This window comes from Brachypodium distachyon, chromosome 4 (genome assembly GCF_000005505.3).
Source record: "Brachypodium distachyon strain Bd21 chromosome 4, Brachypodium_distachyon_v3.0, whole genome shotgun sequence".
In the NCBI taxonomy this organism is placed as follows: domain Eukaryota; kingdom Viridiplantae; phylum Streptophyta; class Magnoliopsida; order Poales; family Poaceae; genus Brachypodium; species Brachypodium distachyon.
Genome location: NC_016134.3, coordinates 894,214 through 905,293, shown reverse-complemented (window position 1 = coordinate 905,293; position 11,080 = coordinate 894,214). Strand labels below are relative to the sequence as shown.

The 11,080-nt window shown below is 44.0% G+C and overlaps 2 protein-coding genes across 4 annotated transcripts; one reads left to right on the top strand and one right to left on the bottom strand.

Annotated features, from left to right (window-relative positions):
* Positions 1-1,152: 1,152 nt before the first annotated feature.
* On the top strand, positions 1,153-6,460 carry LOC100830773 (protein RAE1). Of its 3 annotated transcripts, none has more exons than XM_003577211.3 (12): positions 1,153-1,271; positions 1,879-1,950; positions 2,055-2,141; positions 2,279-2,344; positions 2,440-2,633; positions 3,520-3,661; positions 3,788-3,868; positions 4,472-4,600; positions 5,138-5,215; positions 5,683-5,754; positions 5,871-5,951; positions 6,051-6,460. In XM_003577211.3, exons 2-12 carry the CDS (start codon positions 1,897-1,899, stop codon positions 6,096-6,098), a joined length of 1,032 nt encoding a protein of 343 aa, XP_003577259.1. In that variant the 5' UTR covers positions 1,153-1,271; positions 1,879-1,896; the 3' UTR covers positions 6,099-6,460. The 3 variants fall into 3 exon arrangements, with proteins under 3 accessions (XP_003577259.1, XP_010237003.1, XP_024319277.1); XM_010238701.2 differs by having other exon boundaries at positions 1,160-1,271; positions 1,885-1,950; XM_024463509.1 differs by lacking the exon at positions 1,153-1,271 and adding an exon at positions 1,302-1,325.
* Positions 6,461-6,935: 475 nt separating this feature from the next.
* On the bottom strand, positions 6,936-10,709 carry LOC100829536 (GTPase LSG1-1). Its single transcript, XM_003577208.4, has 7 exons — positions 10,261-10,709; positions 10,053-10,142; positions 9,871-9,957; positions 9,478-9,571; positions 9,074-9,130; positions 8,466-8,545; positions 6,936-8,381 (listed from the first exon to the last, which is right to left on the bottom strand). Exons 1-7 carry the CDS (start codon positions 10,524-10,526, stop codon positions 7,253-7,255), a joined length of 1,803 nt encoding a protein of 600 aa, XP_003577256.1. The 5' UTR covers positions 10,527-10,709; the 3' UTR covers positions 6,936-7,252.
* Positions 10,710-11,080: the final 371 nt, after the last annotated feature.

Here is an 11,080-nt window from a genome sequence, read left to right as displayed (position 1 = left end):
AATGTAGTCTATTTTATCCATCTGCATTGGTCCCACCATTCCACAGGCCACCTCACTGACTCGGATGAGATTTCCCTCCCTCATCATCTTGTCACCGCCCGTGTCTTACTCATGTTCGTTCCACTCAACGACAAAGTTGGTAGGGTGCAAACGAAACACAACATGGACATGAAACATTAGAAATTCCACTGATTGCATTTCCCTCCCATGTACAATTATTCTCCTCTTGCGCGAATAAAAAGAAAGACCCAGTTCAACCTAATTTCGATTAAATGTTTTGAAAGTTCAGTATGATAGCATGTGCAGGGAGTAGACGTGCACACACCACGGTGGCGTGAGTGTTGTGTGTATGTAGGTTGTGTGCATTATTCTCTGTTACCAAGAAAACATAATATACTACGGCTCCGATTTTTCTCACGGTTCCCCTCCCCACAAATTAATCCTCCCCGCGCCCCAAATTTCCTCGGAGTACGAGCACTATTGTATTGTAAATATTCGATAAATTTGATACATTATGTGTATGTCATGTACTAAAAGCACAATACGCGTAAGGCAAGACACGCGCGTCTCCAAAATTCTCTACTTGTTTTAATCCATGAAAACCCACAGACCCAAAAAGGAAAAATAGAGAAATCCCAAAAGGAGAACAGATGAATAGAACCCAAAAAAAATTGATGGTATATCCGCTTGGCCAAGGCCAAAACGGGACAATGAAGATGTGTGCAAAGTTTTGGTCACTAGCCCCGACCCGACTCGGGAGAAACGGGCTTAGCTTGGACGCATGGGCTTAGATTGACCCAGGCCCCTCGGGGCCGGTTATAAATGGCCCGGGCCTAGCCTTGTCTAGAAAGGCGGCCTGAGGTCCTAGGCGACAAAAACCCTATCGAGCCGGGCCGGCCCTTGAAGCGGGGCGGGCCTAAAAAGCCCTAGGCCTGCACGTGAAGAGGCTCACCTGCTGGAGGAAAGATGCCCAGCCCAGCAAGGAGAAAGAAAAAGAAAAAAGAAACGGGCTCAGCCCAGCAAAAGCCAGGAATGCAAAAAAGGCTATCGGGCTGGGCTGGCCTGCGGGCTCAGGTTAGAGGCCCAGGCACGTCTCGTGCCTGGGACTGGGAGGCGCCTGAGGTCACGTTTTACGCTTTCCTCTGCGGGAGGCGCGTTCCGAACCGGACAGACAGACTGAAACGTAATCCTCTCTCCCCCAGTCCCCCTCCGCGCTCGCGCTCGCTCTCGCAGTCGAGAAATCGCATCCTTCCCGGCCGCGATCGCTCCCGGTAAGCCCTCTCCGCCCCTACGCCGTCCAAACGCGCTGGTACCCCGGAACATATGTATGTTTCCCATCCCAATTTCTTGCTGGGATGTGCTTTGGTTTGCCGCGATTTGGGCGCCTTTGCTGCCGAATCTAGGGTTTTGCTGCCCCGCTCCCTTCGTGCAAGCGCGATGTCGGCGCGTCTTGCTTCTTTCACTGGTTCGGTGGCCGGTCGACTGTTGTCCTGGGAACTAACTGGTCGGGCTGTCGCCACTTCCAGTGGAGCGATAATTCCCAGGGTTTTATGCCCGCCAGCTCGCATTACTCCGATACAGGCTTTCGTGCCTACACTTTTATGCCTGAGGGGTGCTCTACTGCTCTCCTATCTTTCCATTTAGGGAAGCGGCACATGCGAGAGGAGGGTAGCGCTCATGGTTGTTTTGGCTTGCTGATTTTGCTTAATGGTGACATACCTAGTGTTGAAACCTGGTAGTGGTCTTGTGGAGTGTCAGAATCGTTCGGTTTTTTATGGTGCATTATATTCTTTGAGCTACTGTAAGTCATAATTTATGTGCTCTTACTAGCTTCTTTATGCTGACTGAATGAATTGTGATGTTTGTCACAACTTGAAGGATCAGGGGGAAGGAGAGATGGCGAATCTAACCAGCCTTACCTCAAACCCGAACCCGAACAAGTCTTTTGAGGTGCGTGATACTTTTTTAGGCAACGTCCTGCCTTATTCGTGTCTTCCCATTCTGTAAAGACTAAATATTTACTGCAATGTTTTGATGTCCCCATTCAAATGCAGGTCCTGCCTAATCCAGGCGACTCCCTCTCAAGCCTCAGTTTTAGCCCAAAGAGTAACCTGCTAGTAGCAACGTCCTGGGATAACCAGGTAATTTTGTTTCTTCTGTAATTTTTAGTCGGCATTTATTACTAATGTTTTTGTTCAGGTGAGGTGTTGTTGGCAGGTTTTAAACGGCATTTATTACTGTGATATATCTTACTAGGATCAGCTTTGAGTTTTTTCAGGTGAGGTGTTGGGAGATAGTTGGTAGTAACAGTCAGCCAAAGGCATCCATATCACATGATCAGCCGGTATGATCTTAATATTTTTCTTCCGTGAGAGCTTTCATCTTCCAGTGAGTGGCTTTATTATCCGGTTTGATGATTGATTTGTTTCCTTTCATCAGGTGCTCTGCTCGGCTTGGAAGGATGACGGGACTACTGTCTTCTCTGGAGGCTGCGATAAGCAGGTTAAAATGTGGCCTTTGTTGTCTGGTGGGCAGGCTCAGACTGTTGCAATGCATGATGGACCCGTCAAGGAGATAGCATGGATTCCTCAAATGAGTCTTCTTGTCTCTGGAAGCTGGGATAAGACATTAAGGTGCAGGAATCTAATACTTTGCACTCTGTGTTCTTTACTTGGAAGTTGTGCGTGTATCTTTGCTCTTAGATAGTTATCACGCTGGTTTGCACAAATGAGGTTCATGTTCTTTTAGATCTTTCATTACTATGCAATATTGCTTTACTTTATTTAGCACATCGCCTGCAATTTGGGCAGTTTATGAAGAAAGGTTCACAAGCCCTAAATCAAATATTACAAATGGTGTACCTCTTCTAGTTAATCTTGCCACTCATTTTTTGTATACCTTCTTTGAACTTTAAAGATCCACTACTTGCTGAATCATACAACGATTCTTATCAAAGGTTGAACACTTTCTTGGTATCTTCTGCACCATTTATGGCTGTGGTGCATTTTGTTAATGGCTGGAGTTGCTTTAAAAGGAACAGTTGATGCAGATAGTCACTATACTAAATCTGTATCATGCAATTACCGTTAGAAATATTTAGAGTTTTAGCTTGTATCATGTGTGATTGAGCTTTTGATTGCTTTTGTGAGAACTATTTATGAAATATCAAGTCAGGTTCTGGATGACAGTTCCATTAGTATGCATGAATTATGTATTTGTGTTCTCTATATCTGTTGTACTTTATCTACATACTGCCGAGACCAATACAGTTGTACTGCGCTTTGATGTTCGTGTCATTCAGCATACTGGCTAAATATCCGTGCGTTGCTTCCATGCTTTCGGATGTTTTGCCAATTTTTGAGATAGTTCGCCCACATGTGAGAAAATAGAGAAGATGGATGGCGGACTGCCATCAATTGAAATCTTACATGAGTAAAGATATCCTAATAGTACCGCTGATCTTGATGACTTTGATTTGTTCTACTCCAACTTCAATGCTGACCATTGTGCGATTTATAGGTATTGGGACACAAGACAACAAAATCCTGCCCATGTTCAGCAACTTCCAGAGCGTTGCTATGCTCTTTCAGTGAATTATCCCCTTATGATTGTGGGAACTGCTGATCGTCATATCGTGATATTCGACTTACGGAATCCTCAGGTCATTGTATTTCGAAAATGACTATGCATTTGTTCGATTCTTTTGGTGGTGGGGATCACTCTTTTACTATCAATGACTTGTGTTGTTGAGCTTACCGACTTAATTTTGTCTCTGCTATGATAATAGGCGGAATTTAAGCGTATCCAATCACCACTGAAATACCAGACACGGTGCGTGGCTGCATTCCCTGATCAACAGGGATTTCTGGTAATGCTATATCTTTCTTGTGTCATTTACTCTTAGTATTACCACACTAAACCCAAACCTTCTTTGTTCAATCATATGTTCTCTTCTGTCTGTCACATAATTTGGTTTTTTATTGACGCCAGAAATTCGGCACGAGGGGGGCGAGTTAGGCTTAGGGAAGGGGGGGGGGGGATTAGAGACCTAAGCTCATTTTTAATGAACTGACTAATAGGTATTTACTAGTTATTAGGTAAAATGAAAATTGTTAGGAGGACAAAGCCCCCCTGCCCCCCCCCCCCCTCTTGTCTCCGTGCCTGAACGGGGTATAAATGTCTGGTTTCAGAGTTCTTATAATTAGGAGGATTAATCTAATATAGTTACATTGATCGACGTCGTCACTAATGCTGCATAAAAGAAGAGGAAAAAAATTACTTTCATGTCTTGACCAGCTCTAGCCATGTGGCTAGCAATTTCCTTCATTAGAACTCTACAAGAGATCTTATCATATAACAGCTAAAATCAATCCGGACAAAATGTTTGGCAGTGGACAATATTTTCCGTTTACTTTATTGAGGTTTCTAAAGGTTTATGTCCATGATACTGACACCTTGTTTTCATTTAAAGGTGGGTTCAATAGAAGGAAGAGTTGGTGTGCATCATATTGATGACGCACAGCAAAGCAAAAACTTCACTTTTAAATGTCACAGGGAGGGAAATGATATATTCTCTGTCAATTCACTCAACTTTCACCCTGTGAGACCCCCTCTCTCTCGTTTTTTATTTATGTCAAGACTCTTGTTTCACTATTTTGTAGCTCATATTTACATTATTACTTTTGGAACATTTTGTTAGTTTGCTGTGCAGAATACACAAATGTTCTATTTGCGGCTTTTGGGACAGAAAATGCTAATGAATGATACTTACGTTGAGTTTTATTTGCTGTCTCCCTTTGTGATCAGTTGATTTTATTGTCTTCCACAAATGTGTGGAGCTTAGTATTTGATATGATACTGTACTGTACATAATCCAACAAATTATACTCTAGGTGTGCAGATCTTAGCTTCAGCTCATCTTGCTGATTGGATTAATACATACACATCTAAGAACAGTATTTCTGCTTTGGTTCTGTTCCTTCTGCTAATTTTGGCATCTTATTCATTTGATTGGTATGCTTTGATGAGGATACTTTGTCGATGTAGTCGAGTATGCTTCTAGGGCTATATTTCATTGGATAATGCAACTAACAGTGCCGACTTACTGCTGTTTCATGTTTTCTACCAATTGCCGCAGGTTCATCACACATTTGCCACTGCTGGATCCGATGGTGCTTTCAATTTCTGGGATAAGGATAGCAAACAGAGATTGAAGGTGTGTTAATCCCTGAGCTTCTGTCTTGAACTTTCATTTTCATTGGTTATTGCTGTTAATTTTTGTTACCTTGATTACTCTTCAATCATTTCAAGATGGTTTTACTGTTTGTGTTGTTATCTGTCGACACCTTAATGTCGTGCATAGAAATTATTTGTGCATGTGAGAATGTTATTATCCATTTCCATTTTCCCACCCTTGTAATGACCCCCTCTTTTGGCATTTATTATGTGGTTCTTTTAGTGGATCTGTATGTTTCAACTCAATGGCATGGACCCTATACCATACGAGGCATCCTTGTTATTTGTTATCAGATATCCTTTGAGCTTGTAGATATAGCATACGCGGCGTTTTATTTTGATAGTCTTGCCCAATTTTATTGCTTTATTGCTCATTCTATCATACACATCCCTTTATTTTTACAAACAACATATTCTTACATTTTCTTTTATACTGTTTCTGTACAGGCTTTTAGTCGGTGCCCTCTTCCGATTCCTTGCAGTACCTTCAATATGGATGGCTCAATATTTGCTTATGGGGTGGGTAAATCACAATGATGCTCTGGAATGCTTGTGCCAGTTGAACTGAACTGCAATTTTAAAAAAGTTGTATTATCCGGTTTGAGTATTAATTTGGGTTCTTTACCGGAGAGCAGGTCTGTTATGACTGGAGCCGTGGTGCAGAAAACCATAATCCTACAAATGCAAAGACATCCATATATCTCCACAGTCCGCAGGTAGTTTCATCATTGATATTGCCGTGAGATTTTTCTTCCCTTTCTGAGAACACTCGTCATTATTATGTTTTGGCACTGAACTCCCCTCACTTTGAGTAGGAAGCTGAGGTGAAAGGAAAGCCGCGGATCGCAACAGGACGGAAGTGATTGCTTCCTCCCTACCAACAGTTGTCAATAGATGTACAAGAGAGAAATGTATATTCATGGGCGTTGTTTTTCGCTCGGGCCTCGCCGTGTCCATCTGATTCTGAAGGATGCTTTCTTTGGTTGGTCATCTGGAGTCTAGCCGCTGATGATAGTAACTTAGTCGCTGGTAGCACATACATATCTGCAAGTCTGGTATCTTCTGTTATGGCATAGTTGTCTCAAGGAGTGTTTTCCCATGTTTTATAGTACTGCCAGATGAGCGTGTAGTCTTGATATTGCTGTAGACTTGTGCAAATATGTCCTGATATCTGCTCTTATGGTAAACTGGGTGCCAAGTAAACCTTGCTAACGCTACCATACCACCTGGCTGATCCAGCGGCGGAGAGCTACTGCCATAAAAAGGATGTTTTCTTTTCCAGTAACTCTGAAAACCATTTTTTTTTCTTTGAAAAGTGGTGTTATATTAATCACAAAACAGAAGGGACACAATCATACACGATCAGATGCACCACACAGGGAGGCACTGATTCTCACAACACACCACCACAATTGTTCGACCGCCTGGTAAACCGAAAGTAAATAATGCTTGGACCGAATGGGGCATAGTCAAGAATTTCAGCAATAACTCTAAAAACCTTTCAAAAGATTTTTTTTTTAAGATGGGAACTTTTTATTGAAAAAATAATGACGGTTTGTGCCAAGTAAATATAACAAACGCAAGATTACAGAAAAGATAATCATTTGCCACAATGACGCAACCAGAAATTCTGAGTTCTCCAGAAATGAAATTGCACTAGCAAGTATCCAACTCGAAGTCCAAAAGTAAAGACAAAATTCTAGGCATACTGGAAAATGATCTTCACATTTATAGAGATTCATGTCAAAACATTACAGGATGCACACGTATATGCAAGGGTAACAACAGTTTGAGACAACTAATTTCTGCCGGTTTTACACTGCCATGCAATCTGCACCTCTCGTCTCTCATCTACCAGAGCAGATTCAGCAAGCAGCACACGGCCAAAGCAAAGCAGCTAAAATATGTAACACACAGCATGTGTCACTAGTGTTTCCCGGTAGTAGGGATCCCATATTCCCATGCTCAACTGTGTCTCGTGTAGCTGCGTAGACAGTAGGACGGTAGGTATGCTGCACTAAACCTTTGTGCTTGCAGTGCCGGCAGGAACATTTACGACGGGTTTCTGGAGTGCCCTTACCACTGTGGTTCCGTCGTCGCCGTCATTGCCGACCCTCCAGGACCGATCCTTCTTCCGCTGGGGTTTCCTGTGCTGCTTGTGGGAGGCCTCTTCCTTCGTGTTCTTTCCAGCAGCTTTAGGTCCTTCGGTGGCCAAATCAAAAGATTCAAGGTCACTCAAGACACGTCTCATGTCTGGATCTTCTGGATCATCCTGTTCATCAGAATCGTAACCATCTGACTCATCAGCTGGTGAAGTAGTCAGACCTTCTGCTGCGGCAGTTCCTCTTTGTTCTGTTTCGTGGCTTGTGACACCAGGAGGGAGTTCATAGTGTGGGATTTTACCATCGATATAATCTTTCAGTATCTGTCTAGCAGCCCTGGTCTCGTCAGGCAGCCCACCATGGCTGACATGCCCCCGTGATGCACAGTAGGCACGCAACAGCTCAGCTGCAGTTGGTGGCCGAGATTGTGATTCGTACGGCTTCGGCTTTGGCAAGGTGATTCTGTAAATCTGTTCAAGAACATCTCTTGGGACACGATCTGCCACCACTTGAATAGCTTCCCGGTGCTTTGTCATCCTATCAATCGGCAAGACACCACATGACACCATCTCATGCCTTGAACTTGAGAATGAAGGGAAGACCAGACCAGGACAATCACACAGTGTGAGCTCTTCTGAGATAATTAGTGTCTGGAAATGCTTCGTCTTACCAGGTGTGTGAGTAACACCAGTTTTCTTCTGGCCAACCAAAGCATTTATCGTGGAACTTTTTCCAACATTTGGATAACCAACAAATCCAACAACCACATGCTTAGCTGCCGATGAAATAGAATCAGAAGAACTGGCTCCATGATCCCATTTAATAGTTGAGGTCCCCCTTTCTGCTACAATAGATTTGGCTTCAGCTTGCAACCTTATCAATAGTTCATCCCTGCCATATATCTTGGTATCCACATCAAGTGAAACAGAATCTTCTTCAGAGTATCCACTCAACATTTTTCCTTCTAATGTGGCAGTAGCAGCTTTAGCGGACCAGAAAACATGGAGAATATTGTGCTCCTTGAAATAGTCCGCCCATCTCTTTCTGCATTTAGGTCAAATTTACAAGGACATCATTTCATAGCACATACAAAAAATAGATCACAATGGACAAGGTGCTGACCCTGACCTGATATTTAAAGGTAACAGATCAGCCTTGTTGACAAGGAGCATTGTTCTCTTGTGTTCATCAAATTCCTTTGCATATGCCTAGAGTATAGACAAGACAATGTTATCATATCAGAAAAAGGCTACCCGCAAAAAATAGGCTGCAGAATCCGCAATGAACATTAGGTGCAACAATTAACTTTGGTGTGAACACAATAAACCTACCATGGAAGCACAGCAATTGATCCAGATTAAGATAGTTAACCTTTCTAGCACAGAAGAAATATGGCAAGTTAAACCTAATGTCGAGAAAAGAAAAACAAGACTGAGATCATGCTAGCAGACTACTGATCTATGGAAAGGCTGAGTTCCACATGTTCTCTCATGATCCACAAAGATAAAGCACATTTGAATCTACCAATAAAATAGCTGTTGACAAATCATGGATAATAAAATGACTGAATATGTAGTTTACAAATGAAATTCATGAAAAGCTCTACCGGAGAAATTTTAATACTGTCTACTGTGTGCAAAGCAGCAAACACTGAACAAACTTGCTATCCTTATGCTATGTGTACCAGATATTCCTTGAGCTGGAAAAATTACTAACAAAAAGATGCTAAATAGTACCTCAAGATCAGGGCAACGGTAGAATAAGGGATCTCGAGCATCAACTACCATGACCAGCTTCATGGAAGAAAACAGAACAATAGTTAGTACTTGCATGACAGTAGCTTATCTTCAATCGTAAGTGAAAGTAATATGACCGAGCCACTGAGGACAATATGCAGTAAGACTACAGAACATAAAGTCAGCATCACTGTGTACAGAAACTGCAAATGTCGCCTAAGAAATGCACCTGCTACTTATCTTTTACAGAACATAATGCAATGGATGGTCCAGCATCAGAAGTAGTGGAAAACAGGTAAATTTTGTTTTTGGAGGTGCGCATGTGGGATTTGCACAAGACTACTAGACAAGTCCATCATAAGATCCATGGATAACGATGGCAAAGAAGGTGGAGCATTGCTCACCAAATCACTGCGTTCTACTACCCTCCAGAGCTGTCTCCAGATGTCAATGTTCTTCTCAAAGGGTGTGAGGACAAGCTTGTCATTCTCTTCCAATCTACATAGAAGAAATGTACCAAGCATATAATTTGTCAAATGGCACGATAATACACATTAAGCACAGCATGCTCAATTTTTTATTGTTGGACTGTCTAGTAGATATACTGCTATGTCTATGAATGCAAAGCAGCAGGTTTAGTTTCCCTGAGACAGATCTATACCAGAAACCGACACTATTACCACTTTGCAATTTCATACAAGAATCGATGGTTATAGCTAATAAATATTACCAAGATATCAGTGCTCAAACATAAAAAATCCCAATCATAAACAGAGGAAATACAGCTTTGAACCAACCTTGCAAGATTCCTCCGCCACACGAGGAACGCCTGCCTCTCGTTTGCATCGAGCTCCTCCACAGTCATCCGGCTAGTCCACGGTGGACTGAAATCATCATACACCACGTAGTGTCACAAAAGGAACAGTCCCATGGCTCCAAACCAAGAGCCACCACACCAACAAACGATCAGGGCACTCACCGCCTCGGGACCCCCAGGCTGTTGGCGTGCAGCGCCTCCTGCTCCTTGCGGAGCCTCCGCCTCTCCTCGGCCGTCTCCCCCGTCGCGTCCCTGCCACAACCAATCCATCCATTTCAGAACCATTCGAACCAATTCACAAAATTCAGAACCAATTCATGCATTTAAATTTTCGCTGCGGGGGGAGGTTTTGGGAGGGGCGGTCGCTCACAGGTCGATGACGAGGTCGGAGGAGGAGGAGAGGGAGGCGGCGTCGGCGAGGGCCGAATGGAGGCGGTCCTCCTCGGCGGCGCGCTGGAGGACGGCGTCGATCTCGCTGACGTCGATGACGGACTCGAGCGGCGGCGCGCGGCGGCGGGACGAGGCGACCTCCTCTCCGCGCTCCTTGGCGGCCGCCGCCGCCCTGTTGTGCTGCCGGATCAGCGCGCGCCCCAGCTCCTCCCCCTTCCCGCCTTTCCTCCCGCCGCGGCCCGCCATCGCCACGCCGAGCACCACGAAACCCTGGACCGAGACGCCTCGGGGGCGCGAAGAGATCGGCCGACGCGGAGAGGCTCGAGAATGTTAGGTCGCTAGGGTTTTAGCTACGTGGAGTGGAGGAGGCGAGCGGGGCTCGAAGAAGAAGACGAGCCGGCGAGAGGCCGGGGAAAGGAAAGGCGTCCGGGAGGCTTCTTCGAGTGGCCGACATGGTAGCCCCACATGTCAGAGGGCGTATGCGCTGACGCAACACACACCAACTGTCCCGCGATTTTGTTGCTCCCTCCCTCGTCAGTACTTCAAGCACATCATAAGAACCATTTCCAATGGTCTCCTGGCACAATCTCCAAGATTTCTAAGATGATGTTTATCACTCACTCCGATCCTAAATTGTTGTCGAAATATTACATGTATCTAGACGCTTTTTAAAAATAGATACATTCATATTTGGACAAATTTGAGTCAAAAAAATTTAGGATCGGAGGGAGTATTTGGCAAATGTTGTACGGCAAGAAAATATAATTGTGTTTAGACTTGTGGAATCAGAAAAAATTGCG

What these genes read in the sequence shown, in the direction of transcription:
- LOC100830773 (XM_003577211.3), top strand. Translation starts at nt 1,897, where the DNA reads ATGGCGAATCTAACCAGCCTTACCTCAAACCCGAACCCGAACAAGTCT. An exon ending in TCGACTTACGGAATCCTCAG is followed by an intron (nt 3,662 to 3,787) that starts GTCATTGTATTT and finishes CTATGATAATAG; the next exon opens with GCGGAATTTAAGCGTATCCA. An exon ending in TATATCTCCACAGTCCGCAG is followed by an intron (nt 5,952 to 6,050) that starts GTAGTTTCATCA and finishes CACTTTGAGTAG; the next exon opens with GAAGCTGAGGTGAAAGGAAA.
- LOC100829536 (XM_003577208.4), bottom strand. Translation starts at nt 10,526, where the DNA reads ATGGCGGGCCGCGGCGGGAGGAAAGGCGGGAAGGGGGAGGAGCTGGGG. An exon ending in TCCGACCTCGTCATCGACCT is followed by an intron (nt 10,143 to 10,260) that starts GTGAGCGACCGC and finishes TGGTTGTGGCAG; the next exon opens with GGACGCGACGGGGGAGACGG. An exon ending in AGCCTGGGGGTCCCGAGGCG is followed by an intron (nt 9,958 to 10,052) that starts GTGAGTGCCCTG and finishes TGATGATTTCAG; the next exon opens with TCCACCGTGGACTAGCCGGA.